This window comes from Euprymna scolopes, chromosome 28 (assembly GCF_053919585.1).
Source record: "Euprymna scolopes isolate OS-2025 chromosome 28, ASM5391958v1, whole genome shotgun sequence".
Taxonomy (NCBI): Eukaryota; Metazoa; Mollusca; class Cephalopoda; order Sepiida; family Sepiolidae; genus Euprymna; species Euprymna scolopes.
Window position 1 is genome coordinate 98522745 of NC_136509.1, and position 14269 is coordinate 98537013.

A 14269-nucleotide genomic window follows, 5' to 3' on the forward strand; every position below is an offset into this window, starting at 1 on the left:
AATGATACCAATCTTGTGGAAATCCATTGCCTCTGTCAAAAGTTTTAGGTAGACATACATACAAACATACATACATGTAAATAGACAGGTGAAATTTATATTATAGACTAGTGGGGGGTACCCGGCGTTGCCCGGGTGTTTGGAGGTGTGTGTGGTTTTGGGTAAATCAAAACAAAAGAATAAAAAATCGTTGTCCGGGTGATTGTGTCGGGGGGGGGGGTTAAGATTGAAAAAAAAGTTTTGGTAGGTAAGTATGAAGGATCAAACCCGAACTCTTGACGCGAAGTTGGAAATTAAAGTGTGGGGGGGAAAAAAAAAAAAAAAAACGCGTGATGTTAACCACTGGGCCACCACAGAATAATAACAAAAACATGTTTGAATTTATTTAAGTATTAAGAATTGGCAGGTGTCCGTACTTAATGACTTAGTGGGGTCAACTTTCACTGTGGGGCAGTATTTTATTTACTGCGGGGCAGCTTTCTTAGTTTTTTTTTTTTTTTTCCCCCCAAAGATGTTGAGGGGGAAACCAACTCCCCATAAAAAGGGGATTGTCCAAATTGAATAGCAATTGTCTGATATAAGGAGAAACTCCACATTGATCAAAGCTGATTCTTTCGGACGTTCCTGGCGATCGCACCGGGAACGATATCTTAAGCTTCGTTTCGCTTTTATTATTATACAAAAAAGCCCAATCCACACGCGACGATCGAAAAATGTGGAATATTTAGCTTTTCAAACTCAGGCAAATTAAATAGACAGGCGACCCACGTTGTTAACTGATAGATTTTATCATTTAGACGTAATATAAAAAGTTTTAGGAAGAAGTGAGCCGACTGCTCCCTTCTTAGAAAAAAGCCTTTCTCGGACATACACAAAAAACAAACATACACACACACATTTTAGCTTTTATATATAGATTGCGCAACGAAAAAGTTTACAACGTGAATAGTGACTAACCCTAACCCACTTGATCTGTTTATTTCTTGCTATTTTTCTTTGCCCGAATAAATGTCGATGTCTTGAATAATCAGTAATGATTGTTACTCACTGTTGATCAAGAGAAGAGTCTATCAGGTAAGTGTACTTGGTGATGCATGGAAGTGAAAACTGACCAATGAGGGTTGAGGACATGTGTTGCATGGACAGAAAGGATGGAGAGAGATTTAGACCTCAAAGGAAGAAAAACATCTAGTCTCAGTCTTTTTTAATTTTTTTAAAAATAAATATTATGGCATGTGTTGTTCAGAATTGTCTGATGTAGTCCCTGCTTTCTTTGTTTCACTCGTTTAATGGTCTCCATCAATTTGCTGTTTTAATATCTCATCGTAATACAGCTTCACATTCCAATAGTTTCTTTCGAAGAACTGTAAACTTGTGGAACTCTCTTCCTGCTTACTGTTTTCCTCCTACTTACTTACAACTATTTCTTGCTCAAGACTAAAGTCAATAGGCATCTATCTCCTCTGTTTTGCGATAATCACCTTTTGTTCTTGTTAGCTCCTTACATCAAGTGGCCTTATGCCTTGTCCGGAGTGATTTCCATTAAGTGTGTTTATATTACTTATATTTGGTGTTATGCAAAAAAAAAAATTTTCATGTTTACTTAAATACTTTTCTTTTTATCTTCCAGCCACTACTACGCAGAACGCGACTTCCAGCACACCGTCTCTACCAACAATGGTTTGTACAGGCCCAGATTCCAGCCCTGTGGAAACTACAACCATCAAACCAAACAAGCCTACAATTGATAAAACGTCCCATTCAGTGCCTTACACATCTACTCTTTCCTCTTCAAACAAGACCACCACCTCCTCCTCCGCCGAGCACTATCCCTTTCAGCCTTCCTCTATATTTCAACCTCACAATGTGCCCCCACCTCCCCCACCAGGTCACCCTAGTTTAGGTGTCACTACTACTACAGCTGCTGCTACAACTCCGCCATCGTCTGACTATGCTGCTAGCAGCAGTAGTAATAGTAATGATAGTAATAGTAGCACTCATAGCATTCCTGTTGTAAGGTCTTTGCCAACTGCCGTGTCCACTTATGATAATGGCAAGACAAGTCCAAAGGTCGTACACCCAGCCCGCCCACAACCTGTTCAACCTCGGCCAAAAGAGGAGGATGATGATGATGATAAATATGACCCAACATCACCTACAGAAGATATAAGTCCAGGTAGGTTCTATATTTAAGTTGTTTAAAAAAAGAATGTTGGTCCTTGTCTAGAATTCACCCTAAAATAGGAGGCCTTACTTTTGGAGTGCCTTTTGTGTAAATGTTTTTTTACTTACCCTCTCTTTTCCATTAACAATGAAATGGAAAGCATAGTAAAATCTTTTAAATTATTTTCAGTAACATTTCAGTAGATATATAAACTTTAGTACTAACTCAATTAATCATAACTACCCATGCGGGGGTCACAGAAATACTTGGTTTAGGACCAAGTCGCAAGCTAACCCTCTTGGTGCTGATGGACCCATAGATCTTCTCAGGTCCTTCGTCTAGAAGGAAAACTCTGAAGCTAAACCTGTGCTACTGACCATGGTATCAAATAAAGGGGAGGGAGGCCTCTTTAGTCCTGGTTGATGATCTTCCTAGAGCTGATGACTTGAAAAATTACCGGTTTGCAAACCTAAACTGCTTAAGGAGTAGATAGGCTCTGTCTGTCGCCTGGCTTTCATACTCCTTCTTTGCCTATTAGCCAAACACAGAGGTGTGATTACAGGGACCCAAAAGAAACACCTAATTTTTACCTTGCTTCCTTACTAGGGCAATGACCATTGTTCCCCACTCCTGTCACATTCCCATTCCCTAAAACTTGGGGGTGCTTATTGGGCTGCTGTTTGTCTGACGAGTTGAAGGTACCAGTTTGACAGTTATTGGGTTTCAACCTTTAGAAGGTTGGAACTAGACTCCTGATGTTGAAGGAGACATGGTAATGTTGCAAGTTAGTTCTGGGTTTAATTGTGTATTTAAAAAAAAAAAATTTTTTAATTTTTTTAATTTTTTGGGGTGAGGGGGACTTTTCATGATGGAGTTTTGGGATTTGTAGAACAGGTTGACAGACTTGGATAGAACAGGTTGACAGATTTGGATAGAACAGAGCAGAGAGGGGAAATAAGGGAGAAAAAGTAACAAAATTTTTTTTTTTTTTTTACACTTATAATTCTTCTAAGAATGCGATAAATTTCTTCAGTTAAAATATCTGTTGGAAGATGTTTTGTCGGGGACACCAAATTAGATGTCACCATCTAGAAAACGGGGAATAATGCAAGAATAAAGTTTTGAGATATATGCCGGAATGCCAAACTTTTAAATAAAATAAAATGACAGTTCACTAAAAAAAATTACGATCAAACCAGGTATAAACTCAAACAAAACCTATTCGCCTCCTCTCTTGAGGCTTGCATTCACGAATATCCGTAGGCTTAGACATGATTTACATGATGTTGAATCATTTCTCCTAGCAAACTCCCTGGATATATTAGCGCTAAGTGAAACTAATCTATGCTCCTCCATCCCCTCTAATCACTTTAACATGCCTGATTATCTTCCACTTTGCCATAAGGACTCAGACAGTTATGCACAGACTTGGAGTCTATATTTGAACCCTTCCTCCATCCCTGACTAGAGAATCCAAACTAAAATCAGACGACGAGGCCTTTATGTTCAACATAGCGTTTGTTACTTATATTTTCTCTACTACTCTCCTTCGACCCAAGACTGCACCCTAATTAACCAAGTCTTTGACAGCATAGATACAGCATTCTCCATTGATACTAGCATGCAAGGACATGTATTTGATGATTTCAATGTCCACCACAGTAATTGACTTGGTTTCTCTACTTACACAGCTGGTAGCATGCCACATAGCTTTTCTACATCCCATTCCCTATCATACACAGTTACAGTTCTGACCCGTCTCCCGTATTGACAGGACCAACGAACCTTACTTCTAGATTTATTTCTGACGACAGTTCCCGATAATTGTGTAACAAGTGCCCGTAGCCTACTTGGAGATGCGGATTATGTTATGATAAAAATCACCCTAAACTTTCGACCCAAAGCTGAAGAGCCATTGCTCAAAACAACAAGATACTATAAGAAGGCTGACTGGGAAGCCATCAGGGACCACATCAAATGCACTCCATGGTGTAGTATCTTTTCTCTTCCTGTGGAACAATCTGAAAATGAAAATACTGAATGGTTCAAAGCAGCAACTGAAGCACACATTCCCACAAGGAAGTACTTTATCAAATCACACTCTCCATAATGGTTCACCTCTGATTGTACAACTGCTATCTCTCAAAGGCAGCATGCCTTCTGTAGACTTATCCAACATAAGTCCAGTACAAATAGGCAAAAGTTTATAGAAGCTAGAAATAATTGTAAGAGAGTAGTCGCAGCCAAGAGAAGGCATTCTGAACTCTTCAGAAAATGCATTGAATCGTAAAAGTTAGGAACTCGTGATTTCTTGAAAATTTATAACAGTGTAGTAAATAATGGACAATCAACAATTCCCTCACTATCCAACAATCTTGGCATTGTTTGCACAGCAACTGAAAAGGCAAATCTGCTTGCCCAACGTTTTGTCTCAAACTCCACTTTAGTTCCAGCAGGCCACCCTCTTCCAAATTTCCCTTTGTGGACAGCAGCCACACTCTGACCTGAAAATCACCTCTTGTTCGTTATGCCATAATAAATCTAGAAATCTCAAAGGCATGTAGGCCCAATTTTATCCCAGCTTCTACTATTTAAAAAAATGCTCCACTGAGGTTGCTCTAGTTCTCTCCAAGCTCTTCAATAAATGCCTTAATGAATCCTGCTTTCCCAACTTGGAAAATTGCTTCAGTTGTAGCAGATTTTTGTGAAAGAACTGATCCACTCAATTATTGCCTTGTTAGCCTCCGTCCTCTCTTTGCCAAAATCTTAATCAAACACTACTCCTCCACCTCACAATGAACTTTTATCCAACTGACAATATGAATTTAGACAAGCTCGTTCTACTGCAGATATCCTAACTGTAATCTCCAAATGTATATATCAAGCATTGGATAAGGTGGAGGAAGTTAGGTCAGTAGCCCTAGACGTATGTAAGGCATTTGATGGTTTGGCATGATGATCTTCTCATGAAAAGCAAATTGTATTGCTGGACTTATATTCAACATAATCAAATCCCTCTTAGAGAAGAGAAAAATCCAGGTTATCCGTAGTTTCTGTAGATAATAAAATATAGTTTTTACATAAACATTTGGGCATTGCTACATGGCCATAAGTATGTTTTAGTCAACTAGTTATGACTAACTACTCGTGACTGTAGTGATGTAACATGACCGTTATACTTCAAACATCTGTCGGACCCCCACGCCGTCTGGTATTGTCACAGAGGAAAAAAAATCCGACTCTGCTTTTTTTTTTTTTGTTGTTTCAGCAAAATTGATTTATTACTGTTACTTTCCAAACAATATCTGCTTCTCGTTTTTCTTTTCTTTTTTTTTTTTTTTTTTCTTTTTTTTCTTTTTCTTTTTTTTTTTTCTTTTTTTTTCTTTTTTTTTTTTTTCTTTTTCCTTTTTTCTTTTCTTTCTCCTTTTCTTTTTCCTTTTCGTTTTACTTTCTTTTTTTCTTTTTTAAACTGTTCATTTTGTCTGCCATGAGATTTACAAACCCCTGCTATCTCGATACTAGCTTAAGTCTCTCGCCACCACCATAGGGCAACACGTCCATCTCATCTCGGTTGCGTTTTTTTTCTCTCCTTGTCACATGGTGCAGTTTTCTCTCCTTGCAACACAAGCTTCAACACACTTGCTAATTTGCATACGTGCTTTAACTGCTGCTGCTGTTTTTTTGCTAACCAGCTATCCTTCGGCTCTTGTTGATATTTTCACACACACGAACATAGTGCTATCACAGCGATACCAAGATGTTGACGTGAAAACAAATAAGTATATCTTGCTCCAATTTGTACTGAATAAACCTTGTTCGATCCATTTGATGTTTTACCTCTGAACTTGTAATAATATCGTAATTAATAATATCGTAATTAATAATATCGTAATTAATAATATCGTAATTAATAATATCGTATTAATAATATCGTATTAATAAAAGTGAATTTGCACAGTTTATTCCATTATTGGTCCCCCAATAAAGGAGGGATTGTACCTAGTAATTCACTCCTGTTTGACCCTTCGCACTTTCTGCAATAACCACTCCTTAAATTTTCAAAAACTTGTCATAGTAAAAGTAAATTTTTGTCAAAATGAATTTTCCGGGATAACTCTGGTTGCCTCCCTAGGGGGCATTACAGGGGTTCATCCGTTTATTTATTCACACTTTTCTAAATAACCATGCCTTGGATTTTTTTTTTTTTTTAAATTTTACAAACATTAGTCATGGTGAAAGTTAAATTTTTCACTCCTGAAAGGGGACCCAGCGTGCTGGGTTTGTTATATCTTAATTTGCTTCAGTTTGTGATCATCCGTTACACATCTGCATTGTATTTTCTATAAATTTCCTTTATATACACGAAACAATGTTTTAAATCAAGTACATCAAACTATTTATTTTTTATTTATTTACTTCTTTATTTTTCAAATTTTAGTAAAAATTCAACAGGATCCGAATTTCAGTCCAAGTGAAAGCAGTCGTGATTCGTTTGAAGATGATTGTTCCGTTCCACAAGACAAGCATCCTGAGAAAGTCTCAGAGTAAGTGATATTTGGATTCTTGTTCCTTTTTAGAAAGTAAAATTGCTGAAAGTTGATCTGTTTTGTCATTTCATTAGCATTTCTTCATAGAAAATTGAAATCCTGTTGCTTTTTTCATAGAAAATTGAAATCTTGTTGCTTTTTTCATAGAAAATTGAAATCCTGTTGCTTTTTTTCATAGAAAATTGAAATCCCGTTGCTTTTTTTCATGGAAAATTGAAATCCCGTTGCTTTTTTTCATGGAAAATTGAAATCCCGTTGCTTTTTTCATGGAAAATTGAAATCCCGTTGCTTTTTTTGTGCATGTTTTGCTTGCATCATGGTGTTAGGACAAATTAATACCTTTTCAGAAAATACTTTATCCAGGTTGGAAATATTTTCAAATGGCCACCATCTTGAAAATAAAAAAGGGGACATAAATCTGTATTTTGTTATGCAAAGTTACTTCCTCTCTAAAAAAATATTTTTAGAAAATGTTTTTAGAAAATAATGTAGCATCTTTTAAATAAGAAACTCCAAATTGCAAGAAAATTTACAATGCCAAGTGTGATACAATTGTTGTTGTGCCTCCATCCCCCAAAGAGTTAGGGAGTGGGGGGGGAAGAGGGGAAAAATATGGCAAAAGAAAGGGGGGAAATGGATTTATCAGCAGAACAATGATTAGGAAGGTGTTCACAAAGGACACAAAAGGAAGCTGAAATAGGATTGTTAATCACATTGTGGCTGTTATTTGGGGACAAAGGACTGAACAAAAGTATATTTAGAGTTAATGGACACATTTAGATGTGGCCACAAGTTTAATAACAGTTTACGACAATTAGGGAACGGTTTGTGGAGCATTGGGTTTGCGACATTTGGCACAGTTAAATGCAGGTTGTAACTTTGACAAGATTGAACTGATCTTGAACCAGATAATGTGTCACAAAGGCTGTTAATCTCATGGTTGACGTATCCTTTTATATTTTTGTTTTATTCATATGTTGTAAGCAATGTAGGGAGGAAAAGCCAATCAATAGTCATAAATTCTGCACAGGGGATCATGCCCATGCCGGTGTCCCTCAGGGGTCCATCCTGGGCCCAACTCTTTTCCTGATCTACATTAATGATCTTCCAAATCACATCCTTACATCATTTGTAGACATTTATGCTGACGACACTACCATTTATGGTAGTACATCTAAGACAGTAAACGACCAAGTACTCTCCAATTCTCTCTCCTCTGATCTTGAGCATGTAGTACAATGGGGAAAGGAGTGGCTGGTTACTTTTAATGCATCTAAAACCAAGCTCCTCTCTTTACATCATCAACATTCTGATCCACATCTGGCATCAATTGAAATGAATGGCTCTCGTCTTCAGGAGGCCTCAAGTTTTGACAAGCTTCTGGGATTGACCATTACTCCTGATCTTAAATGGAACACGTACATCAAATCTGTTGCCAAGGCCGCTGGAAAAATGGTGGTATCTTTCTATCGATCCAGTAGATATCTCACTGCTGATGCAATTCTCTATCTATATAAGAGCCAGGTACGTCCAAGGATGGAATACTGTTGCCACATCTGGGCAGGAGCTGCTAGAAAGGACTTGGCCTGCCTTGATAGAGTTCAATTCGTAGCCTCGTAGGAGATGTCCTTTTCTCTTCCTTGCAACCTCTATCTCACAGAAGAGATGTTGCGAGTTTGTCTCTGATGTATCGTTATTTTCATGGAAAGTGTTCGACTGAGCTTCAATCTATGGTCCCCCCTCGCCAAACTTTCACAAGAAACACTCGTCTAGCTGTAAACACTATCAATAATTCCCCCCACTCTTTATCTGTGCCTAAACCTAAACGTAGATTCCATGAACAAAGCTTTTTTATTAGAACTGCACGCCTGTGGAATTGTCTTCCGTTTTCCTGCTTTCCGCCTGACTACAATATGGTTGTCTTCAAGTCTAACGTAAATAAGTTCTTGATGAGCCGTTCCATATAAGTTATCAAATTTAACAAATTTTCATTACTAATGATTATTATATTGTCCAATTTCTAATGTACACTCTTTAACCCTTATCCTTGAGTTGCCTCTTTGACCTTGATAATGAGTTGATACCTATGAAAAAAAAAAAAAAAGAAAAAGTCCAATGTGAACAAGTTCTAATTGAATCGTCCCCCTAAGTAATCCAAGTTTCAAAATTCCCACTGTTTACTATGCTAAAATCACAATGACTAATGTATACCTATTAACCCTTATCCTTGAGTGGCCTCTGGGCCTTGATAAGTGGTGACACCCTTGTAAAAAAAAAAAAAAAAAAAAAAAAGTAACAGTAGATATAGCTAGTGCTAAATGAAATTGGACAATACATTGGCAGAATTTGTACGGATATTCTTAAAATTGTAATATTATTTGAAAGAGAAATCTTCATTAAATTCGACAGATGAAAATGCAGGGATTCATTTAAGCAAAGAAATCTGTTAAAGTGTAAAATGCAAATAACAGAATAAACGTTTATTTAATTAAAAACTTGGTCTATTAGCCACAGACCTATAACATAGTCGTGCAATGGAACGGTATAAGTTTGAAATATATCTGCTTAGATCAGATTGCACAACTGACATGAGCATTCTTATGACAGTGTTCTGAACCTTATTACTTCCGTGCTGGCTCATGACAAATTGGAGATGGATGTTTTGTTTGTGACATCATCAATAGATTTCTGTACAGGTCCATCGGGTTCCTTCTATCTGATGAAAAAAATGTAACAGTTTGTCAGTTTTACACACGTATACATCGACTGCTTTATTTATAGGGAAGAATCCTTTTATTTTTATACTGAAATTTTCAGTGGAAACCGTCCTAAGCATAAAAAAATTTGTATTATGAAAATTTTTTATTTCTTTTTTACTATTTTTAAGTTCAAGGAAGCAAAACTTGTCCATCCAATGATATTGGTGATTGTAGTAAACTCAAAACTGGATGTGTCATAAAAACGGTTTTCTATGGTTAGGGTGATTTCCGCCAAGTCTTAGTATAAAAACATAAAAATGATTTTTCATTTTACATTGTATTAAAAAAAAAATTCTTTGTTTTTTTTAATTTGACCTTACAAGATAATGCTTTCAAAGCATGTGACTCCAATTTTTCAGTTCATTTTTTTTTTTCTTTTTTAATATTTCTTTTTTAATATTTCTTTTTTAATTTTCATTTATTTTTCTCTATTAAAAATTTTTTTAGCATGTTGTCCCAAATCCGACATGATGTGAAAAGCCCAAGCAGTGATGAATCCAATCCGCCGAGTGACAAGGAAAAATCTAATGAAAGAGGTATTTCCTTTTTTTTTTTTTTTTTTTTTTTTTTTGACCTCTCTTACACTTGGCCTTTCTTCTCATAATGACCTTTTCTGTGTCGTCGTTAAAATGTCGAGAGAACCTTTCTCATAAACAAATCTTTTGACTCTTGTGTCATAGTGACCTTATTAATAAGTCACTCTTAGCCCCCCCCCCTTTCCATCCTTTTCTAGTGATCCTTTCCTTATCTCCCTTGACTATCGAGTGACATTTTTTTTTTTTTTTACCTTGCGTTCATCTTTGGCTCTCACTATTTGGGCCATAGTTTGCAGGAATACTATGTAGGGAGAATTACACTTGAACTTCTGCATGTCAGTACAGTCAGGGGAGCTGGGACCCGGAAGGGAATTCCATAGTCTAGCAGTTTAAAGGAATAAACTATTAGAGTAGAAGGCGTTCTTGTCTCTAGGGATCTCAACTGTGTAGGGTGGGATTTGCTACTTGTCAAGTTTATCAGGGGTTTTTACATATTTACATATTTACATAGAGGAGGTACAAAGGCCTGAAGTTTGTCAGAGCACTTACCATTAAAATATTTTTTTAAAAAATCTGAAATTTATTTTTAAAGAAAAAAAAAAAATCTTAAAATTTTCTTTTTATCTCTAAATGCAAATACTATATGCGTATATAAAAATGCAAATACTATATGCGTATATAAAAATGCATGATAACCACCACTTTTTGCATGAGCCTGACAAATTCTTACAAGAATAAAACACGGAATATTCTGTGTGCCATATATATTTTCATAACTTATATAGTATGTGTGTGCGTGTGAGAGGACAATTCTCAATTTATATACTCAACAAATTTTTGGTCTACAGACTTAAAATTTGATATATAGGGTATTCAGACATGTGGAAAACTTTTAAATCTGTTTTCATCCGAAAAAAAAAGGGCTGCTAAGTGGTCGAAATTGATACTTGGGAGGGGGGGGGGTCATTGGATTTTTATCTGCTTGTCAACTGTTTCACGACTGTACATGCACAAATCAGTGATATGTTAAGAATAAGTAGGTTTGAAAACACTTTTTAAAGATCGTGTCAAGCTGGCCTAATGGTTAACATACTTAACTCACTGTCTTTAGGTTTTGGTTTCAATCTGAGTTCAAATATTTTTTTACTTCAAAGCGAACATGTATGTCTCGGTTTCTGCATGAATTAAAATTTATTCATATTTTATGACTGGGCAACATCGGGTGCCCTAATAAAAATTACAATTAAATTTACCAAAATGATCCCAGATGGTAAAACTAAAGTATATTATAAATATTAAAGAATTAATATTTATAAAGTAATCTCAGCCAGATGTAAAAGCTCGATAAAACCAAATAGGAGATAGACCTTATAATCACAGCAAACAGTTAATAAAACATGTTAAAAAAAACGCTTTGAAAAAGAGTTAAAAACATATTTAATCTGAAAAGGAAACACTTAATAAGAAGATAGTCCTTAATCCATGGAGTTTCGAAGAAATACTTCTCTTCTCATCAGAGGGTAGGAATTAGCAAAATGTGGGATCAGATTTTGCATACAAAAGTATTTGATGAAACTGCAAGTAAGTCAAAGATCTTATTTGATAACAAAAAGTGAAGCAGAGGGAATATGCTGAAGAAAAAGGTGATTTCACGTGAATGGATAGGCTGGTGAAAGGTAAAGTATCCAATGACGGTAAAATCCAAAAAACTAAATCCAAGAAAGTTAATTAAATTTCCATTCGCACAAGTAAAATCCAAGGAAATCATAAAATGTTAAGTCTTATATGCCAGGCTCTAAGTCATGTCGCCTCTGCACAACCGAAGCTATAATTTTGTTAGTGATTTTTCTTTTCGTCTATTAAATATTTTTTTGGGTTATTATTGATTAACGAGAAATGTTTTACTGGTGGCGATTCATATCCACGTTCATTTGTTGTAAAATGAGGCGTTATTTAAAATGTTTCAACTTATTGCGATCTTGATTTGCAAAATTGCAAACAAATACAAGATATCCCCATCCAATATCATCGATGAAATTGTTAATAAAATTCATAATCCTTTCTATAATCCAACCAACAAACAATGATAAAAAAAAAAAAATCCACCCAATAAGTGTCAATTTCTATCAATATTTTGTCTTTTTGGCCATTATTGGTGCTTGAAAGACTGTGTTGTTGGTTTAACTTACCAACTCAACACTACTTGTTTTTCGAACTGAATAAAAGCTTTAAAACGCACAAAACGTCCCGGTAAGTAAGGTAACTTATCTTGCCTTTGGTAACATTTATTTATGATATATTTACATTTTTGACCCCCTCCCCAGTTTGTTGGGTTCTCTAAATACCAAAAAATATTCTCTTAAACAAAACTAAAAAACAAAATGCCATAGTTAAAAAAGGAAAATCAAAATAAGTTGCAAGTAAATATAATCTCAGGCAACACGAATTGTTGTATCATACTGAATTCGTGTCAACCCTAAGTTGGTCAAACTGACTTCCTTTGAAGGAGAAAGTTTTGTGGGAATATCAGTTTCTTGTATATCTGTCAGGAAAGATGATGACAGGTATTTTTCAGTTCTTGCAGAGAGATGTATGACATTCTTATACATACAGCACCTGGTATTTGCCAAATAGTCACCCATCTTATATTGATAAGGCTCAATGTTACTTAACTCTGGTGATCCACTGAGAAATTGTGTATGGGAAAACTTGTTATAAATACTGAAACTAATGAGTGTGAAAGCGTGTGCTGCTCCACCCAAAACAAACGGTTCATGTCGGTCAAGTAACGTCTCATTTTACAAATTATTATTGGAAAAGCAACGTTTGTCTCATCAGAAACGAAATTATTTTTAAAATTTAGTTTTGATAATTTTTAATGCTTAATCATTAGTAAACTGAATCTAAAAAAATTTCTAAAAAACGATTCATTTTAAATATTTTTTTCATTTTTCAAATCTTTCTGATTTTGCATGGCAGTAGCAGCTTAATTTTAAAACTTTTTTTTGCATTCAAACTTTATTCTTTGATTGTTCTTATCTATGATTTCAAACTGGGATCAACCCTCATCTTTACTCCGAACTATTCAAAATCATTATTCTTTTTGTCAAATGCTGCATGGCTATTGTATAGTTGTAGCTTTCTTGTCCTCCGCATAAATGTAGATTCTATCATTCATGAAATAATTTTTTTTTTTTTTTTACAAATATATTCTAAATTTATGGATTCCCTAAAGTTGTGAATTTTCAACATATTTGCTTGTCATTCGAATGGTGTAATTAGTTTTAAACAAAAGTTCTTCTTGCTTGGATACAGTTACATGATAGTCGTTCATGCACAGCAGACTCTTGTAGCTACAAATGGCCCAAATGTCTATGAATCTGTGCTTTTTATCGAACCAGATGACCAGTTTGTCAATGAGAGCAACTGAAACTACTGCTACCCAAGGAATAACAGAATTTGTAGTCATGGTTTACTTCTCTAGATCAGCTGTGTTATGTCTATGCCAATGTATGTTATCAAAGTAATGATGTGCTTCCTTATCACGCACGGACGGTCATTTACTTGAAGAGACTCTATTTTACACATAGTGCTGGGATACAAGGACACGCTTGGAGTGCGACTTTTGAAAGATACTCCTCCTTTGCGAGTTTTTTTACCTTATGATATATGATCCATACGTATCGAATATGAAATGGAATATTTTCATAATTTCTGAATCAAGATCTTATTTTCTTTTGCAAATGTAGTTCACTTGTGTTGTTGAGGTCATATATGGTCGTATCCTGGTTCTCACGGCACTGAATGTTTTATGAATTCATGATGAACTGTATCCATTCTGCTTAGTTGCTGTCAATCAGTCTTGTTTAAAAGTTTGCAGAACTTTGAGTTGATGAAATTTAGTTGAGAATTTGAGTAAATGGTTAGTTTGATCAACAATCCAAAATCAAAAAAAAACAAAAAAACTGAACAATAACATTTATCGGAACAATTTTTATGTTGTGTAACAAATAATAAAAATGAAAAATTGTTACTCCTTTTGCCAATCACTTTTAAAAAAAAGATTTTTTTTTTTTTTTTTTTTTTTTTTTTTTTTTTTTTTTTGAGCAGCAAATTTTAAATTAAAAATAAGTCACAGAAAAATATTTTTATTATACAAATATGTGGTTAATTCCAAAGATTAATTTTTGGCAAAATTTAAATACAATTTTGGGCATATGGCGCCTGCTGTTCGTGACTTCCATGGATATGGCGTTATCTAGG

At 35.2% G+C, this 14269-nt stretch overlaps 1 protein-coding gene across 8 annotated transcripts in view; it reads left to right on the forward strand.

Moving 5' to 3' along the window:
• Positions 1-14269, forward strand: part of LOC145249754 (uncharacterized) — a 71441-nt gene that overhangs the window by 41263 nt on the left and 15909 nt on the right. For all 8 annotated transcript variants that reach the window (XM_080111675.1, XM_080111669.1, XM_080111673.1 and 5 more), the window contains exons 4-6: positions 1631-2176; positions 6603-6708; positions 9918-10006. In XM_080111675.1, coding sequence (XP_079967801.1) covers positions 1631-2176; positions 6603-6708; positions 9918-10006 — 741 coding nt within the window. The remainder of the gene's footprint in view (positions 1-1630; positions 2177-6602; positions 6709-9917; positions 10007-14269) is intronic.